The following is a 20,234-nucleotide window of genomic DNA, read 5'->3' as shown; positions in this document are numbered from 1 at the left end:
CCATTTGGAGGACATGGGGATAGTCATGTGCTCCTCACCACTGTTCCAAGGTACTTAGTCTGGCCCCATTGCTAATGGGCTGTATTTTAAACATTGCTGTAGAGCACACGATCCTACTATAACCTTCAAAAGCCTCCTCAGCCTGTAACGTAACTAAAATCCTTTACAACATTTTCTCTACAAAAGAAACCCCAATTATAGTAGATCAAAGAGGCATATGGTGGCTACTCTTCTTAGTGTACATGTGACTGAACACCTGTATCTCTTAACACTAAGGCTTTTTCTTTCTTTGAAGACCTCTCCAAAACCCACATAACTAAAAATAAATAATCAATGTTAAAACTAATGATAAAATTTGCTACTCATTAAAAGTTTTGTCTATTTTTATTAGAAGAACTCTTGAATTCAACATGGCTTCTTCTTAAACTTCTTTATTTCAAATACACATGAACGGTCGTGGCACAGAGAAACAGTGATGAAAGGCACAGTCAACAGGACCAGTTATTAGGTTTTCAATTATAGCAGCAAATTTGAAAATAAATAATCTTCCTTGAAAAATCTAACAGGTACCTAAAATATTACTACAGATATTACCCATTCATCTAATGAAAACATTTTAAGGAAAATATGTACATTAAAGGAGAAAACAAAAATCTGGTACAACCTGGAAAAGCAATTCCTCAGGCACCTTCTCTAACAGGTGCTTCCAGAAACAGCCATAACCTTACCGGCGTTCTCAGAAACACATTAGTTTTTCATTCCATAAATGAAACATAATTGTTATGTTTAATCAACTGATTTCTAAATCTTTCTTAGAAAACATCACTGTACTGAAATGAAAAGTATCAAATCTGCTGGCAGTGCATCTTACAGTACTGTCGGTATCAGCCATTTTTAAGGCTCAAAGAATGTGTCTTCAAAAGGTATTTTCACCATATTTCCAGCAAACACTGAACATTTCAAATAATGGAATGCTAATCAAACTAAAATACCAAACTTTTACTCCAGGGGGATTTGCTAATTAATCAGAAAACAACGAGGAGCAAGAGATATATAAAGTAGCCTTCCTAATGTCCAAGATACCATTAAAAATTCCCCACAACAAACAATGCTTATTTGGAGAACAAGTTTAGCACCACTATTAACATTTTTACTGCAGTGTGAACAACACTGGGAAGGATACTTTGCACAGAGTGCTTTCCATTCAATTCCCAGCTTATTTTCCTAAACAACGTCTTTTAAATTCTCAACATGCACGCGCACACACACGCGCGGGAGTGCCAGCTCTTTCCTTTTTGTTTCCTTGAAAATGATCTAGTTAGTTCCCAAAAAGGTGGAGTGTTTTAGGCAAGAAGAGTTTATATATAGGTACTGATGACAGGGATATATATAACATCCTTTTTTTTTTTTTAATACTGTGGTAGTAGTCTTTTCAGCATTGTTATGTTCACATGCATTAAAGAAGTAAACTAAGCATACTAGTTATGGCATATATCAAGATTATTAAAATTGTACAGCTATCAAACTAAATTTCACACACTGTAAGTAATGCTACATAGCTTGGAAAAGTTTCTTTTTCTATAAAAGAAAGAGCTGGGCTATTTGAGTTCCCTTAGAACACTTAAGATGATTATGACTCCAATTTCTCACCTTCTGACAGTCTCAGCATCTCATTTTCTTCCCTTTAGCTCTGCTTTTCTTCTATTAAGGGTATGGCAATATAGTAAAAATAAGCACAAAAATTAATGTACAAAATGAAAACAAGCTTCACCAGCAATTAATGGCTTGGAAGCAGAGAGGTATTTTGGAAAATATTTGCAAAGTATAAAAATTTGGTTGACACCTACAGAATTTGATCTGTGCTCAGACAATAAACAAGTGGGTTTAAAAAAAATTAAGTTCTTCAGTACGGAGTAGATTATCTGATCTCTTACATAAAGGCAGAAGTTTTTCTCTCTCCTAATATTTAAAATGCCACTGTTCATCATTCTTAAATAGTGTACTGACAGGATCAGAGCAGACTAAACCAGCACAAAATAACACCTCTTCCAGGAAAAAGATTCTATATACACTGGATCCTGGTTCTAGTACGAGCACAATACCATTCTAGCAGTTTCTTTACAAAACACTGCTAAGATACACTGCTAAGATGTTTTTGGCGACAACCTTCCAGTCAGGACTACTTGAGATTCTCTGGGAGAGAAACTCCAAAGGATGCCCAGGTAAAGGTTTGCTAGTGTAAGACTTGACCCCTGTGGTTATCGAGAAATATCCAACTTAACTACAGGCAATCACGTATGAAGACTTGTCATCTCTTTTCAATATTATATTCATTTTCTACTGTGTAACAAATCACGAATTCAGAAGCTGAAGACCATACCTATTTATTATCTCACAGTCTGCAGGCCAGAAGTCAGGGTGGGCTTGATTGGCATTCTCGGCAGTGGGTCTCACAAGGCTGGAATCAAGGTGGTGGTGGGCCGGGTTCTCCTCTGCTGGAGGGGATTGTAGTTGCAGGCTCATTCAGGTTGTTGGTTAACTGAGTTCCTGTGGCTGTAGAGCCGGAGTACCCACTCCCTGGGCTGTTGGCTGAGGCCTCTGTCAGCTCCTTCCGGGCATCTGCATTTCTTCTCGTGTGCCTTGAGTTCTCTTGCTGTCAATCTCTGACTTCTGCTACCAGCCTGAGAAAACACTGCTTTTAAGGGGCTCACATGATTAGGTAAGCTGTCCCCAGATAATCTCCCTTTTGCTGTATAACATAGTTATGGATGGTATTCATGGGTTCCACCCACACACAAAGGGGGAGAATCTCCTATAGGTACCTGAGGGTCACGTGCAGACTTCCGGCTACTACAAATACACACGGCTATTACCAATCGCTCCCAACATGCTGTTTCCACATAACCAAACTTGTCTTTGAGGACAGTACTGTTAGGAGACAACCTTTTCATTACGATGACCAATTTAAAGAAGCCTTCAGAATGTTGCTGAAGCTTTTTAAAAATAATGACATCTTCTAATCCCTTGCTGGTACAACTACTAATCTGAGAAGCCATACCTTTTTTGAAGACCTCTCAGGTGGTTGAATTAATATACACGTACGTGTCTACAGACTGGCTGCTAAATAATCCATATGCATTCACTTTTTCCAAAGCTTTTCAATCCCACTGCCTGAAACCACCGTTTTTTGACTACACAGTGCAGCACTGTGTGTGCCGTACAGAACGCGGGAGACTTCGAGAACTGCGAAATCTTAGATCTTAGAATCCTAGGAACAGTCCTCGACCTTCTCACCTACCATACCCATCATCTGCACGGTGATATATTCTGCATGTCTGCTTTTAGCAGACATGGTTTACTGTGGTTTCTGAAGTGTTCATAATAGCACTCCTGACATGGCACTGTCCAACAGAACTTTCTGCAATGAGGGAAGGCTCTAGGTCTGTGCTGTCCATTGCAGGGGCCACTAGCCACGTGTGTCTAACAAGCATTGAACTGTAGCTAGTGTGACTGAGGAGCTGAGGTTTTATTAATTTAAATTTAAATAGCTACCATGTGCCTGTATACGACTGTATACCGGACAGCGCAGCTCTAGAGTCTTAACAGTTGATGTGTTTATGTTTACACACCAGATGCAAACCATGTTTGATTTCTCTCTTTATGTTAATAATTAGTCCCACCACTGGACGCATTCCCCACTCACTGTTCTCATAAAAGTGGCTCCGTGTCCTCTCAAGGCTAAGCACCTCCTTCCCTCAGTCTCAGGTACTCTTCACCTCCTTGAAGGCTCTGTCCCAACTACTCTTCAGGGCTACCACTATGATGTCTTGCTTGAGGAAAGCATGGCTGTTTCTAACCTTCTAGGGAGGAAGTGGGGGAAGGGAGAGACTAACAATGAGACGACCCGAGCACCTGCTGCATCAGAGGACAGACGCAAAGGATGAGTCACAGACTTGTCCCCAGGAGCTTGAAGCCTGGTCAGTTGGAGAATGTGTGCGCACACACGTACACACACAAACACATGCCCTGTGAACAATCAGAAACTCGACAGCCGAGTGTGTAAGAGGGTGGCAAGGAACGTGGGTAAAGGGAGTTAAAAAGAAAGAGGAGTGTGGGTGACCGGGACTGGGCACCTCCCACGTGCCAGGCACTGTCCCAGGCGCTAGTAGGCACTGGAAACAATTCATGGGGAGGAACACACAAGACAGTTTCTTAACGGTGGGTAAGAATTGGTTCAAACTATTCTTGGGAATGGGGGTGAGGGGGGGAGCGATGAGCTAAGCCTGGGAGAGGAGACTAAGCATGAAACAGGGAAATGCTGGCTAGTAAGGCTCGTCAGTCTAAAGACAGACGCCCTACCAAATGGTGACAAGCTGTGATAACTGTCACCTCCTTAGATTTTCAGAGCACGGCTTTCTCTCTAAAATCAGAGTGGGCTACTGTGGAAGCAGGGAAACACGAGGACGTCTCAACCCACCTCCAGAATTTCCCCCCGGACACTTAGTTGTCACAACAGTCATTTAGTATGTGAAGCAGCTGCCAAAATTTTGTAACAAAAGGTTAGTTTTTAAAATGAAATCTGCCTGCAAGGAAGGATCCGGCCAGGGAAATACAAAATAAAAAGTAAATTAAAGAAAACGGAGAGTAAATTTTAAAAACCCAATCAAGATTTTTAACCAGACTTTGACATAAAGATTATTGGCGAAGTGTACCTCTTTAATCAAGAAAAGTGACTAACGACGATTCAGATGTGAGTAATGGAAGTAACTACCCTTTCAGTGTTTTCCAACAACTTTAACCCGCCGCACTGTACAGACAACAAGGCTGTCTGGAAGCTCTTGCTGCAGGATCCTCACTAACCACACGAAGCTCCTCTAGGCGAGAGGCAGCCAGGTGGAACCTCCAGCCACTGGCTAGTCTGCGAGTTCGGGGGATCAGTCTCTGCACATCTGTAACCCACCTGGCACCCTGCCTGAGGCACACCAGACTGGTTGGGAACTGATGCTGATAATTCATAACTTTTTAAAAATAAAATACTTTTGTAAAGATCACTGACTGCTAAGGCTGATAGTATTTTTGTTTACAGTAGTAATAACATTTGGAATTACATGTTTAAGAGTAATAAATACTCTTCAGATATAAATTTACTTAGAAGTTTATAACGCAACAGAATAAACCACTTTGGAAAAACATACAACTGCTACAATACCTCTCCCTAAAAACCAATATTACAATTTTATTTTTCTTTAAAATTAAGTGATTTTGACTCATACAATAACATTACCTAGAAAACATTTTGTCAGAACTCATAAAATGGGTGCAGATACAAAAGGATCAACAAGAGATAATGCATCTAACTCATGGAGTAAAGACAAAGATTAAAAGAGAAAAAAGGTCTGTCATCTTACATATCAGAGGGAATGTAATGAGTTCAGTCCATGATAATTTGGGTTGAATGCATGACCCCTGCACGTTAAAATTTATCAGACTGATTTTTTACACCATAAACAGTATAGTAAAATAACCCTCAAGAAGGACATTGGTCTTTAAAATCTTGGCTTTAAGGAATGACAAATGCCTTTGAAAATATTTTGTTCAGAATCACTGCGATTATAAAAGTACTTCAGTTAGGAAATCAATCTAGAATCATTCTTAAATGGCAGTGCATTTGAAAAATGGCATTAATTTGTAATGTTTGCATTTCCAAAGAAAAATATAGAAAGAACTTAAAAAAGCAAGGTAACTTTCCAAAAAAAGTATTGATTCAAAAATTTACTGCACAAAAATATGTACTTCTTAAATGTTTCTAATAAATTAACTCCATAACATTTTTATGTATATTTATATATTTATATATATATAATCCCTGATAATCTATAAAAGAGGGTCTATAATAGTAAAATAAATGAACTTCAAAAGTACCCCCTTCATAAAATGTATTTAACATTAATTTTTCTCAAATTTAAGGAATGTAACAATATGTACAACTCTTATGTATTAGTATAATACCAAAATAGTACAAGTCATATTAACAGGCTGTCGTAACTGTAAAATGTTTGAGTCAAGTTAAAATTGGAGGACAGCTTAGGTTCGAATGAATGCAATTACCCATGGGAGGTTCACTTTCCAAGTGGAAATGACAATCATCTTATCTACAGTAGATTTCACAAGAGGTAGTGTTCAAGTAAAAAAAAAAAAAAAGATACATGCTTAACTATCTTTAATTAACAAATTCACAGGAAAAAAATGAACTGGTTTCTTAGCGGATGATCAGTTGGTGACTTTTTTAATATGAATCTGAAATACAAAATAATGAGAAATACAATAAAGGCCTTATACATGAAATCAAAATGTGGTAAAAAAGAAAGTACAATCTGTTTCACTGATTTATCATATTGTCTTACCTCGTTAAGAATGGCCCAAACAGCAGAATTCTGAATGACTGAAAGTCGAAAGGCTGAAATGGGGTTTAGACTGGGATCCACCATTCCTTCAGCAACACCATTCTCAAATTTTCCTTCAAAATAAAAATCAACATACGTTGGGTAGACTGAAACAAGCACACATAGGACATCACTGACTTAAAGCAGGAAAGAAAAACAAAATATTTTCAGTGGATGTCTTTACACAGGGCCTGGGTGAATTTTTTCCCCTTCTTTCTATTTTATTCAACTTTCAAATTTTTCATGAAGTAGTGTAAGCTTTCATTAGAAGCAACCTATTAAAACAGGCAGAGCTCTGCTTTTCTCCTATTGCAAATTAGAAGGTATATATTTATTTGTTCTTGCATCAAAAATGTTTTAACGTGCAGGTTTTTAACAAAATGCGACTTCACCAAACCTCACCCTATGAATAAGGAAGTATACCCTATACCATCACTCAGTCTGACCCCTCTGAGGGTTACGTTAGAATAACAAATTTCAATGCTTTTAAGACATACATACAATAGGTGGACTTAGAGCAGGGGTTCAATCTTTGTGTATTCTTTCCAAGGTCACACTTAGAAGAATTAACAAGTGATACCTCCTCTAGGCAGTTCTAGTAGAAAAATCCATTATGACAAGCTAAAAAAGCTCTCTTTAGGGATAGGACCAAGAAGTTCTATAAAAAGGTTAATATGCTCTTTACCTACTTTTTCTTGCTATGAGGAATATTCTTCAAACAACAAAAAGCTGTTGAAAAAGTGACAGAAAAATGGTGTGTTCTTGGCCACATTTCTCTAAGCCAGGAACTGGCAACCCTTTTCTTATTATAAAGGGCAGACAGGGGCGCCTGGATGGCTCAGTTGGTTAAGCATCTGATTCTTGATTTCAGCTCAGGTCATGATCTCACAATTTGTGGGATCGAGGCCCATGCCAGGCTCTGTGCTGACAGCATGGAGCCTGCTTGGGATTCTCTCTCACTCTCTCTGTCTCTCCTCTCTGGCTTGTGCACACAACTCTCTCTCAAAATAAACAAACATTAGGGGGAAAAATAATAAAGGGCAGATAGTAAATATTTGGGGCTTTGTGGGCCAGGAGGAAAACTGAAGATATTAGGTTGGTACTTATATAGAGAAAAAGTTCCACAAAGTTTTTATTGATGAAATTCATATTATAAGAACTACCACTGAGTTCTTTTGTCTTTTGCTAATGCAGGTGTACTAAGGAGATCATAATTCCTTTTGCAAGGGTTAACATTTTAGTTATCTGGGATTCAAAGTTATCCTCATCAAAATCGACTGCAAATGTTCATCTCTTAAAGTGGGTCTATGATGAGATTTTATGTATTTTATCTTAGATATTTCCTTTCACACAGCCTACATACTGCGAAATACTGACACCAGTCCATAAGTACGTGATTTTAATGGAGCGTATTCATCACTTGGAAGGTATTTATGGAATTCCATTAGGTTCTTCTCCTTGATATTTGCCTTGTATGTGTCACTACATTGCAGATGAGTCACTTCCAAGCAAAAGTTAGGTGGAAGCTCCTTGATTAGTTTGATATTACTTATAGTTCAAATAACAACTGTCATCAGTGATTTGACTGAAACATAAGGCTTTTTTGCATGTACTATTTGGTCTTATAATTTTAGGTTGAATTAAGAAACGTTATCAAGCCTGCAGGAAACACTAATTTTCAAAGAGAGAATAGTGGTTGAGGGCAGTTCTTGCCACTGGGAAAAATTTCAATCTTGTTGTTGAGGTTAAAAAAAAAAAAAAAAAAGGTTTCTTTTTTCACAATAAATGTGATCAGTGCTAAGCCCCAGAACTCCTATATGGTACAACAAGTCATGCTATTCAGTTCCTATTTCTGACACAAGTTCACAGAACTGATTATGGTAAAGTCCAAGAGAGTGAATGGTGTTCACTGCTGATGCTGCTGGTTCAATAAAATAATGATACAGGCACACCTGGGTGGCTCAGTCGGTTAAGCATCTGGCTCTTGGTTTCAATTCAAGTCATGATCCCATGGTTCGTGGGTTTGAACCCTGGGCTGGGCTCTGCACTGACGGCATGAAGCCTGCTTGGAATTCTCCCCCCCACCCCCGCCCCTCCCCTGCTCTCTCTCTCAAAATAAATAAACTTTAAAAAAAATGATATGTGGCAAATCCAATTACTTCCTGTAAAATACCTGATGAATAGTAAAATAAATAACCATAGGCTTTAAACACCCTACATTTTCACAGGCTTCGTAAATTTACCCAACTAAGCTTTCTTTTCCATACATATTTTTACCACTGTTCATTATAACACATCCTGGCAGATTCCACTTCAGGTTGCACTCAATTTGTGTTTTCTCAGCTCGTTTGAAAATATTCTTGCCTATACTTGGTGCCATGCAGACTTTTCAGAGGCCAATTCTTTAGTCACTTCAAGTTTGGCATTGACTCCAAATAACAACTGGACAGTACCAGTTAATATCAACTCATCAAGACCCAAGGAAATAATTTGCTTTGTTTTTTGACTAATACCATTCTCAATGTCTTCAATTCTTCACATAATTGTTGCTGAAAGCTCGATGGTCTTAAAAAAAATTTTTTTAACGTTTATTTATTTTTGAGAGAGAGAGAGGGAGAGAAAGAGGGAGTGAGCCGGGGAGGAGCAGAGAGACAGGGAGACACAGAATCTGAGGCAGGTTCCAGGCTCTGAGCTGTCAGCACAGAGCCCGACACGGGGCTCGAACCCACAAACCATGAGATCATGACCTGAGCTAAAGTCAGATGCTTAACCAACTGAGACACCCAGGTGCCCCTCAATGGTCTTAAATAAGGTTAATTGATCTACACACGTATCTTTGGCTACTTCAATTAAATAGGATTTAACTCACTATTGGTAACTGATTTTACTTGGCTAACACACAAGCCATTCTGAAACTCACTTTGGTTATATCCTCATCTGAATTTTTTATTTTTGTGAAGAAATTATGCTGTAATAAAATATTCTAATTTTCTGAACATTGTATTCCTGTGAGTTGGGAATATTATGAGTTCTTAGAACAGTAATGTATTCTCTAGCACAGCTATTGCATCACTGCCTAATAACCACAACAATCTGTCAACTGATTTTGTGAAATAATTACATTTCACACTGTTAAAAAGCACTGACATTCAAAGTCCACTTTTATTGTTTTGACATGATGGATAAGTACTGGTCATTTTTTTAAAAATGTCACACTATGGTGGTGTGTGGGTGCGTGGGGCACTTGAAACTGTCAAATTATGGGGCGCCTGGGTGGCTCAGTCAGTTAAGCATCCAACTTTGGCTCAGGTCATGGTCTCATGGTTCATGAATTCGAGACCCACATCGGGCTCTGTGCTGATAGCTCAGAGCCTGGAGCCTGCTTTGGATTCTGTGTCTCCCTCTCTCTCTCTGCCCCTTCCCTGGCTCACATTCACTCTCTCAAAAATAAACATTACATTTGACAGAGAAACTGTCAAATTATGAATGTATCACTGCTATTTTAGTGCACTGAGAGTCAAGTGGAAGCAATCAGTGCACCACCTCAATCACTATTGGAACTACTTGCTCACCTCTGCTGTTGCAGCACAAAAGCACATAGACAGGGGCGCCTGAGTGGCTCAGTCAGTTAAGCATCTGATTGCTGATTTTGGCTCAGGTCATGTTCTCACCATTGTGAGACTGAGCCCCGTGTGTCAGGCTCTGTGCTGACATCGTGGAGCCTGCTTGAGAATCTGTCTCTCCTCACTCTCTGCCCCTCCCCTGCTTGTGCTGTCTCTTTCTCTCTCTCTCAAAATAAATAAACATTAAAAATATTTTTAAAGAAAGCACACAGACAATATGTAAATAAATAAGCATGGATGTGTTCCAATAAAATTTTATTTATGGACACTGAAATTTAAATTTTTATAAGTTTTACATGCCACAATATATAATTCATTTTTTCAAATCATTTAAAAATAAAAATTAAAAAATGTTAATCATTCTAAGCTCATGGTCCATTCAAAAACAGGAAGTGGGGGGGAAAAACAGGAAGTGGGCCTGATGTGGCCCATGGGCTATCATTTACTCATTATTCAGCAGTCTATTCTAGAGTTTTACGATATAATGATTAGGCTCTTAGTAAGATCAGATACGTTTAAAGTGAAAACCATACTAGAGAAGACATGCATTCATATGTACAAGAAATATTAAATGTATCAACTTACAAAGTAATGTGTTTATTAAAAAGTTATTAATACACTATTTCATAAAAGTATGTACACATATTGGGGCTGGACTGGGGTAGGGAGCAATGCTACAAGAAAGTATTATTGAATTATTAAGTTAGGCAGGGGGTTTAGGGCTGAAAAATAATTTGAAACTCACAACAGTTAATGAGACATCATACTGTCATCTGATGAGCTCAATTAGAAAAATAATTACCTAACGATATAACTGGTCTCATTCAAACACTTTGACCCCACAATTTTATCCTGCAGATATACTCTCGCATGTCCAAAAAGAATATATGTATCACAGCAAAAACTGCAAACAACCATTCGTCGCTAGGTGACTGGCCATATCAATTAAGATATGCTAATACAGGGGCGCCTGGGTGGCGTAGTCGGTTAAGCGTCCGACTTCAGCCAGGTCACGATCTCGCGGTCCGTGAGTTCGAGCCCCACGTCGGGCTCTGGGCTGATGGCTCAGAGCCTGGAGCCTGTTTCCGATTCTGTGTCTCCCTCTCTCTCTGCCCCTCCCCCGTTCATGCTCTGTCTCTCTCTGTCCCAAAAATAAATAAACGTTGAAAAAAAAAAATTAAAAAAAAAGATATGCTAATACAAGGGAATACTAGGCAGCCAATTAAAAGAGTGAAGAAAGAATACAAAGAATAAAGTAAAACTGAAGATAATGCAGCTAAAGACCTACTTGCATTCCCAATGTAGAGAAACTCCCTACATGTGCAGAAGAGTTCAAACCAGCATTGTTTATAACAGCAAAAGAAAGAAAAAAGAAAGAAAATGGAAACAAACATTATAACCAAACAAGAGAACAGTGATATATCCATCCATGAAAATTTGCACAGCAGTGAAAATGAATGAGCCGTAGATACACACACCCACATGGATGAATCTCATGATGGTGAGAGAAAACTGCAGGCTACAGAATGATATCATTTATCTCAGATTTAAGAACAAGCAAAATAACACTGTGCACTGTTCAGGAATATATCCTACATATGTACTAGAAATGTATATGCAAATGGTAACCACCAAATTTATGACAGTAGTTACCCTTGGTGGAAAGGGAAAAGACGTTATTAGGGAAGAACAACTGAATTGGCAAATCTTAAACCAGATATACATATATTCACTCAATTACTATTTGTATCTTCTGTGCACCTGAAATAGTACAACTTTTTAGAATGTTCATCTTCCATATGTACATATGTACTTCAGTCAGTGAAAAGATGCCGAACAAAGATCATAGAGTATGTATGTTATTTGTGTGCTACTGTGTGTTTTTGAAGAAAATATTCCTACTTTTATTTATGAACAGAGTACTTCTGGAAGGACACAAATCATCATAAGAATTGCCTTTGGGAAGTACTGGGTAGGAGGGAAAAGAAGAGGGAGGGAGACTTAAGTTTATGCTTTTTAAAACATGTGCGTGTATTATCTTTCCAGACAACAAATTTAACTTTTGTCCTTAACCCGGTGGTCTGATAGGTCAGCATTAAAAGAAATAAACAAAGGGGAAAGTGAAGGAGGAAATTACTGAAGACTGCCTAGAATTCCCAAACTCTGGCACTGGGCAGGACTTCCAAGGTCAGGCTCCCTGTGGCCATACTCCTGCTGCACCCTGACTGTGGTCCATTCCTTCCTTCCAGTGTTTCTCTAAAAAGGCTCTTCTCCTCACAACTTGGGTTTCTTTCACAAGACTGCCCTTAGCATGATGCCATACCATCCACCCTACCCCACCCTCAGCCATCAGGTTTCCACTAACTGTCAGCTGACTGTTTAGTTTTCAACAACGCCTTCAAGTATAAATTGCTGTACACTCTGATCCAATTAAATCCAGGCCCCTATGTAGGGCCAGTCTTTGTGGATTGTTCCCACCCAGCAAGGCTCTTATTAGCTCTCTTTCCCTGGTTCTCTCTGACTAAAAGAAATGACCACATTACAGATGCTCAGAGTAGACACCTGTATGACCTCCAGGTGGCCAGGTCCAAAAGCATCTCAATACAGACCTAATGTTCAGGAGGGAAGCAAGAGGCTAAAGGCATAGATTCTGGCACGTGGATGTTGCTGAGACCCTGTAAATGGCGAAGGTCACCCAGTAAGAGACTGTGGAAGGCAGCAGAAGGCAGCAGAAGACAGATTATCAGTGAGAATCAACAATGAAATAGCGGGTGGACAAAGAAAGAGGAACCAGCAAATGAACCTTTGATCGGAAACTCTGGGTGGGTCAAGATAATAAAAGTATGTACTAAAACATGAGAATACAACTTGGAGGACGTTGGTAATTGTAACCCTAAAGCTGCTTAACATCTGACAAGAGTTTAAAATTACTTTAGGATTAAGTCCAGACAAGTCAAAAACAATTTACCAGTTTAAAGTAGGAGGTATTACCTATTCTGAAATAACCATCTTCTAATCGTTTGTCTTTGGTTTCTTTGCTTATTTCCAAACCTTCACTCTAAAACAGAACAAAAACATTAATTTTACAAATGATTACTTCTATTTAAAACAGAGCTAATTTAGCTTAATAGAAAAGTGGCATTTGTGGCACAGTTATCTTTAAAAAAAGGGAAAATGTCATGAGTCTTGAACTTTAAAAAGCCTAACAATACAAGTATTCTTCTAACTATCTGAATTTGTATACACTAGTGGCTAAAAAATTTAAATCTTAATAAATTTTAAACTTAAACCAATTTAATAGGGCACTATTTTTTATTAAAAATACATGGAACTGTGTTAACTCGAAAGAAATCTAAGCACTCCTTAAAGACCGATAAATTAATTTTATGTATTAATCAACAGGCATTAAAACCACATGGTATTTTGGGACTCAAAATATAAACATTAGAGTAAAATGATGATTCATTTATTTTCCTGGTAGGAACGTCCAAGTTATTTTCCAACAGGAAACAAAATAAAGGCTCTTTCTATGAATAAGGCAAATAGGACAATATATTAATGTTGCTTGCCACTGAGGTCCTACAATCATGAAAATTTTCCCTCATCTTCTAATCAAGAATAACCTCAAGATAAGTCTACTACTGATCTTAGTTCTTAAGAAAAATCAGGGGGAAAATAGGCATACCTTAAGAGGCAAAACTTCCACAGTTGTGTTTAGGAGAATATCTCCTGGATGTTCTTGATTGCCACTATGGAACAAATAACTGAAAATAAAAACATAAAAATAAAAATATGAGTCAGAGTAGACTTTACGAAGATTTAAGAAGATGCTCTTACCTCTGTGTAAGCTTTATCAACAGGACTCTGACCACAAAGCTGACAGCACCAGAACTTGGCGCAAGGGCACATTATTATGTACTCCGAATAGTTGCTGGAAGCTTCAAAACTTAAAGACTCAACATTTCGGTGGTGTGCTAATTCCTTTCTTTAGAAGGGTCATGTGTATTGCTTAGCATAATAATGTATTTAACAGGTTTTTTTTTAAAGGACAGTTTTATGTTGCTGTTTATACTCCTTTACATACATAAACCTCTCAAGAAGATTAATCAAAGTTGCAGTGCCTATATAATATTACTGTATCTTGCATCAGAGAAAACTTTCACCAGGACAGCCATGATCCATGGTAAGTTCAAAGACTAGCTTTATCCAATACAAATAGTAGCCTGTAAGCAAAGTAACCAATTCTAAATATCTGAATAATTCCACTTATCAGTATGAACAAACATTTGAATAATGACTATGATAAATCTAAAATCCTCTCTGGGTATGAGAATAATATCCTCAGGTTCTGATATCCTGAAAATTAATGTGGATATGTAAGTATGGGTGGGGGGTGGTAAAAACCAGACAGGGCATACAAAGCATATCTAAATCTAAATCTAAATCTAAAACTTAAGTTTAGCTAAGTTAAATGGTTACAAGTTTATACTTAGAGTCAGAAAGACCTGGATCCAAATTCTAGGACTCTCACTTAATAGAATTTTCACCTTTAGAAAGTTATATTAGCTTTCTGAGCCTGAGTTTCCTCTATACAGTGCAGAGAGTCCTACATAGCTCACATGACTATAGCAAGGAGTTGATGAGAGGCTGACAAAGTGCTTTGCATATTAAAAATACCCAGCATGGAACAGTTACAGTCTGGCTATGATATAGTATGTTATTTGTGGGCAAAAAATCACCTGTGATGAAACGTGATTTTCAAATGTTACACAGGGCAGGGCACCCTCTAAGATTAGCTCCCTCTAAGCTACAACAAAAAATAATTCCAACATTTCCAGATAAGAGACACTCTTTTTTTTAAAGGCATCTTTGATTTGGAATGCTGCTTCCTATAGCTATGGGCCACTCATTATTTCACCTATAGGTACAACAATATGGGACTGGGGAAGCCACTTCTAAGAAAAGAGGGATGGGCAGAACTTACAGTTTAGATAGACTGATTCAGAGGTGTTCACTATGTGATAGCTTATAGCGAAAAACTCAATACCATCTGCAACGTTTAACATTAGAAGAAGTAAATGATGGTACAGCCACACAATGGGATACTGTGCAAGCATAAAAATGTTTACGAATCACTTATGACAGGATAATTGCAAATATAAGACACAAATAATATACAGATCATGATGGTTTTCAAAGTAAAAAGTGCACAGAATTACCAAGAAAAAATGTGCCAAAAGGTCACAATGGTGGTGCTCAGGCTGTGTTTTTCTCATTTTTCATATTTTAAAATTTTTACATAATCAAAACATATGTTATATAGTCAGAAAATACTGTTCCTAACACTTCATTTATGTACTGACAAATACAACTTCTGCTTCTCCCCTTCTCAGCAAACAAGTTATTATGCAAGTTGAAAAGTGATTCCTTTTCTCTATTCTAGGAAGGGTGGGTCTCTCCAAGAACTCCAAGAAAATTCATATGTACTCTGATTTTAAAAGAATTGTGTTTTACTATCGGGGCACCTGGGTGGCTCAGTAGGTTAAGCGTCCAACTTCAGCTCAGGTCATGATCTCGTGGCTTGTGAGTTTGAGCCCTGCATTGAGCTCTGTGCTGACAGCTCAGGGCCTGGAGCCTGCTTCAGATTCTGTGTCTCCCTCTCTCTGCCCCTTCCCAGCTCACATTCTGTCTCTGTCTCTCTCTCTCTCTCTCTCTCAAAAATAAACATTAAAAATTAAAAATAAAATTGCATTTTACTATAAATGTATTCTCAATAGGGGCAAGTAAATATTACTTTACAGAGGTTTACTGAAAATATATTTGTTATGAAATGTGACCTCCAGGGGCACCTGGGTGGCTGAGGTGGTTAATCGTTCGACTTCGGCCCAGATCACCATCTCGCGATTCATGGGTTTGAGCTCCACATCGGGCTCCGTGCTGACAGCTCAGAGCCTGGGGCCTGCTTCAGATTCTGTGTCTCCCTCTCTCTCTGCCCCTGCCCTGCTTCATGCTCTCTCTCTCTCTTGCTCTCTGTCTCTCAAAAATAAACGTTAAAAAAAAAATAAAAGAAATGTGATGTCCCATATGAGTTCTTTAGCAGATTCTTTGCTGGCACTATTTTAATTTGCTAAAAACAAACCAACAGATATGGTTTAAGACTACTCTTCTTTACGAGATGAAAGAAAATTGTTTCTAATTTTATGATGACTCTGCTTTAAAATTTTTTGAGTACAGTCGAAATACAATGTTACATTAGTTTCCGGTGTACAACATAGTGATTCAACCTCTCTATGTTATGCTGTGCTCACCACAAATGTAGCTACCACTTGTCACCACACCATATCACAATATTACAGTATCGCAGACTATATTTCTAATGCTGTGCCTTTTATTCCAGTGACTTATTCATTCCATTATTAGAAGCCTGTATCTCCTACTGTCCTTCACCATTTTGCCTATCCCCCCACCTTCTCTCCTCTGGCAACTGGTTTGTTTTCTGTATTTAAAGGTCTGATTCTTTTTGTTTATTTGTGGGTTTTTGTTTGTTTCCTTCAGATTCCACTTATGAGTGGAATTAAATGGTATTTGTTTTTCTCAGTCTAACTTATTTCACTTAGCATAATAACCCTCTAGGTCCATCCATGTTGTCACTAATAAGATCTCATTCTTTATGTGGGTACGTAATGTTCTTTTGTGTATATATATACACCACATTTTCCTTATTCATTTGTCTACTGATGGACACTTGGGTTGTTTCCATATCTTGGCTATTGTAAATAATGCTGCAAACAGAGGGGTGCATTTATCTTTTCGAGTTAGCGTTTTCCTTTTCTTTGGGTAAATACCCAGCAGTGGCATTATTGGATCGTACTGTATTTCTATTTTTAATTTTGGGGGTAACCCCCATATTGTTTTCCACAGTGGCTGCACCAGTCAGCACTCCCTCCAACAGTGCACAAGAGTTCCTTTTTCTCCACATCCTCATCAACACTTGTTATTTCTTGTCATTTTGCTTTTAGCCATTCTAACTGGTATGAGGTGATATCCCATTGTTTTGACTTGCATTTCCCTGATGATTACTGATGTGAGTTTCTTTACGTGCATCTGCTGGGTATCTGTACATCATCTGTATATAATAGGAAAATATCTATTCAGATCCTCCGTGTATTTTTTCATCAAATTGTTTATTTTTTTGGTGGTGAGTTATAGAAGTTCTATATGTATTTTAGATATTAAAACGTCATCAGATATTTATGACTCTTTTAAGTATGGTAAACACTACCTCAAAGTACTAAGTATCACACTATATACTATGAAAATGAACATTAACTAACGACAAAAATATTATATGCTCATAAATGCGAAGAATTACTCGGAAATATTTCCCCAGTGATAGTCCATTGCCAGATACAGTTTTATACATTTAAATTCCTCTTTAGAATCAGTTTAGAGTAACAAAATAAAATTAATAACATTATAACTATGCACTGTTTCTGACCACCTTAAATAGAATTATCCTAGATGATTTTTGGCGGGTTCTAAAAACTGGATGGCCCTCATGTGAGAACATGTAACATAACTACAGAATTAGTTTTAGGGGATTACATTTAAATGTATCATAGACTATCTAGAGAACACACCCAAAGCTGAGGAGAGGTAGAAGGAATCATCACTATTAAAAACCAGGGAGAAAAGAGTCCTAAATTTTGCAAAATGAACATAAATTCTGAAAAACACAAAAGGGTTACCATGGTCGTCTAAAAGTAATCCAGCATCTGTAAAACCACTGACCAGGGATTGTCACAGTCTGTCAAACTTATCATTTCAGCCAAACTGCTAGGTAACTGACTAGCTCTCAGTTAAATCCTAAGGGATAGCCAATAATAAGGACATGAAAACTAACTTTATATTTTGAGAGTTCCACATAAAAGTAATTTTAAAAAACTATACTAAATAAATGTTCAGAAATACCAACAGAAATTAATAAACACACTAAAGGCTGATATTATATCTGAAAACAACACACCCATTTGGTTACTGAATTGTAGGAAATATATTTTATAACCTAACATTTGAGACTCACTACCTCCTCACAGCTATTATACACACAAAAAAACCATCATAAATCACACATCTTAAGACGTGCAAAACTATAAGACCAAATAGATTTTAACAGTCACCAACCTTTCTACATTGACTGGCTTATCAAATTTGAATAAGATGTAGTCTCCAGCTATTGGGGTTATAGCCCAGAAGAAATCTTCCCCCATGTAAGTTTTCTCCAGTGTATGTCCTTGGTACACCTTCAAAGAAGTAGATATCTCTGCAGGTGGGTTTACATGGATCTTAAGAAGTAATGGTTTCATGTAATCTTTATCCTAGGAGGAGAGACATGTATGCTATTAAACAACTTATAGATTATTTATACTTAAGAAGAACAATAACTGTACCCTAAATAACAAACTGTATGTGCATGAGAAAAATAAAATTAAATCACCAACCGTGAGTTTCTGAATTTTTCCTGATAGAGAAGAATGCAGACCAACATGTTGGAAAAGGGAAGGTCTGAAGCGAATTCGTAGATTGGCTTTCTGTCTATCACAATGTTTCTAAATAATAATAAAAAAAAAAAGTGTCACAATGCAAAGTGAAATCTTGTCCTCATCAGAAAAACCAGAAGCCCTTTTAAAGAATACTGAAAAGAAAGAGGATCCTGGGTAGCTCAGTCAGTTAAGCGTCCAACTTTGGCTCAGGTCATGATCTCATGGTTCATGGGTTCAAGCCCCATGTCGGGCTCTGTGCTGACAGCTCAGAGACTGGAGCCTGCTTCAGATTCTGTGTCTCTCTCTCTCTCTCTCTGCCCCTCCCCCTGCTCTCGCTCTGTCTCTCTCTCAAAACTAATTAACATTTAAAAAAAAAGAAAAAAAAGAATATTGAAAAGAAAATCCAACTTCATCTCATAATTCCAAGTCATACTTTTTAAGGGTCCTCTTTAAGATATTAATAGATTTGCTACCTACTTGATAAACGGATATGATATGGAAATTTAAAATAAGTACATCTAAGAGAAGAGTTAAGGATTTAATTCTAACCATATTTCAAGATATATCAATGTAGATTTGACTTTTTTTTTAAGTTTATTTATTTTGAGAGAGAGAGAGCAAGCAGGGGAAAGGCAGAGAGAGGGGGAGAGACAGAATCTCAAGCAGACTCTGCGCTGCCAGGATGGAGCCTGAAATGGGGCTCAATCCCACCAAACCATGAGATCATGACCTGAGCCAAAACCAAGAGCTGGACAAAAGGCCTGCAATAATTTACTGGGTATTAAAATGCTGCATTTTTCTCAAAAGGTTTTACTTCATTACTATTACTACTAACACTAGAACGGAGGTAATATAACATTTTATTTACAAAAATTCAACTACTCAAGTGAAAAGGAGAGGGAAGGGTTGAGGATAGGAGAAGAGCAAGGGGTAGAAGGAGGGAAGGTGCGGGACAGAGAGGAAGAAGAAAAGAACAGTGCCTGAGACTGAGCCCACTTGTGCCTGAACAAAGTGGGTTAATAAACCTGTGAAAGAATGTGTGAATGCTCTGTGGGGTTTCCCAAACCACTGTCAGAGAGATATTGTGCTGGAGGCCAGCAAGTTTGCGGTGACAGTTTCCCTGACATTCTAGAGGAAGCAACTGAAGAATTATGGGCCACAGAAAAACATGGCCTAAGAAGGAGTGACAGAATAGATAAAATTCTCCACAGGGCTGTGTGCTAAAATTTATAGATGATTTTAATTTTTACTATTGGAGATTTTCACCTCACAGGCTCATTTTAGAACCTAACCATATATTAGATAAAACTGCACAGGACCAATTAAATGCAAGTATATTGCAGAAGTATAAAGATCATATGAATTTATTTGTGTCCTACAATACAAATTCCTGTGAAGTACAAAGAAAATACAGGTCAGGACTTACATCATAAAAACAAATTGTTCAAATCAATTTATATGTAATCACTGTTGGAAAGCAGATACTTTGCTATTTGGCTATACTCTATGATTTGCTCTAAAAAAGTGATTAAGAGAGAGAGAGAGAGAGAGAGAGAGAGAGAGAGAGAATGGCTTATAAACACAAGACAGTGTCCTAAAAACTCACTGGCAGGTAGGATGATTAA

At 37.8% G+C, this 20,234-nt stretch overlaps 1 protein-coding gene across 2 annotated transcripts in view; it reads right to left on the bottom strand.

Annotated features, from left to right (window-relative positions):
- Window positions 1–415: 415 nt before the first annotated feature.
- The window catches only part of MGAT4A (alpha-1,3-mannosyl-glycoprotein 4-beta-N-acetylglucosaminyltransferase A), a 122,181-nt gene continuing 102,362 nt past the window's right edge, over window positions 416–20,234 (bottom strand). For both annotated transcript variants that reach the window (XM_045445789.1, XM_045445790.1), the window contains exons 11-16: window positions 18,568–18,675; window positions 18,251–18,444; window positions 13,752–13,830; window positions 13,058–13,124; window positions 6,405–6,517; window positions 416–6,297 (exon numbers count right to left, since the gene is read on the bottom strand). In XM_045445789.1, the coding sequence (XP_045301745.1) occupies window positions 6,271–6,297; window positions 6,405–6,517; window positions 13,058–13,124; window positions 13,752–13,830; window positions 18,251–18,444; window positions 18,568–18,675 (588 nt within the window). In that variant the 3' untranslated portion in view covers window positions 416–6,270. The remainder of the gene's footprint in view (window positions 6,298–6,404; window positions 6,518–13,057; window positions 13,125–13,751; window positions 13,831–18,250; window positions 18,445–18,567; window positions 18,676–20,234) is intronic.

This window comes from Leopardus geoffroyi, chromosome A3, assembly GCF_018350155.1.
Source record: "Leopardus geoffroyi isolate Oge1 chromosome A3, O.geoffroyi_Oge1_pat1.0, whole genome shotgun sequence".
Lineage (NCBI taxonomy): Eukaryota > Metazoa > Chordata > Mammalia > Carnivora > Felidae > Leopardus > Leopardus geoffroyi.
The sequence above is the reverse complement of the archived record's forward strand: the minus strand, read 5'-3'. Positions and strand labels throughout refer to the sequence as shown.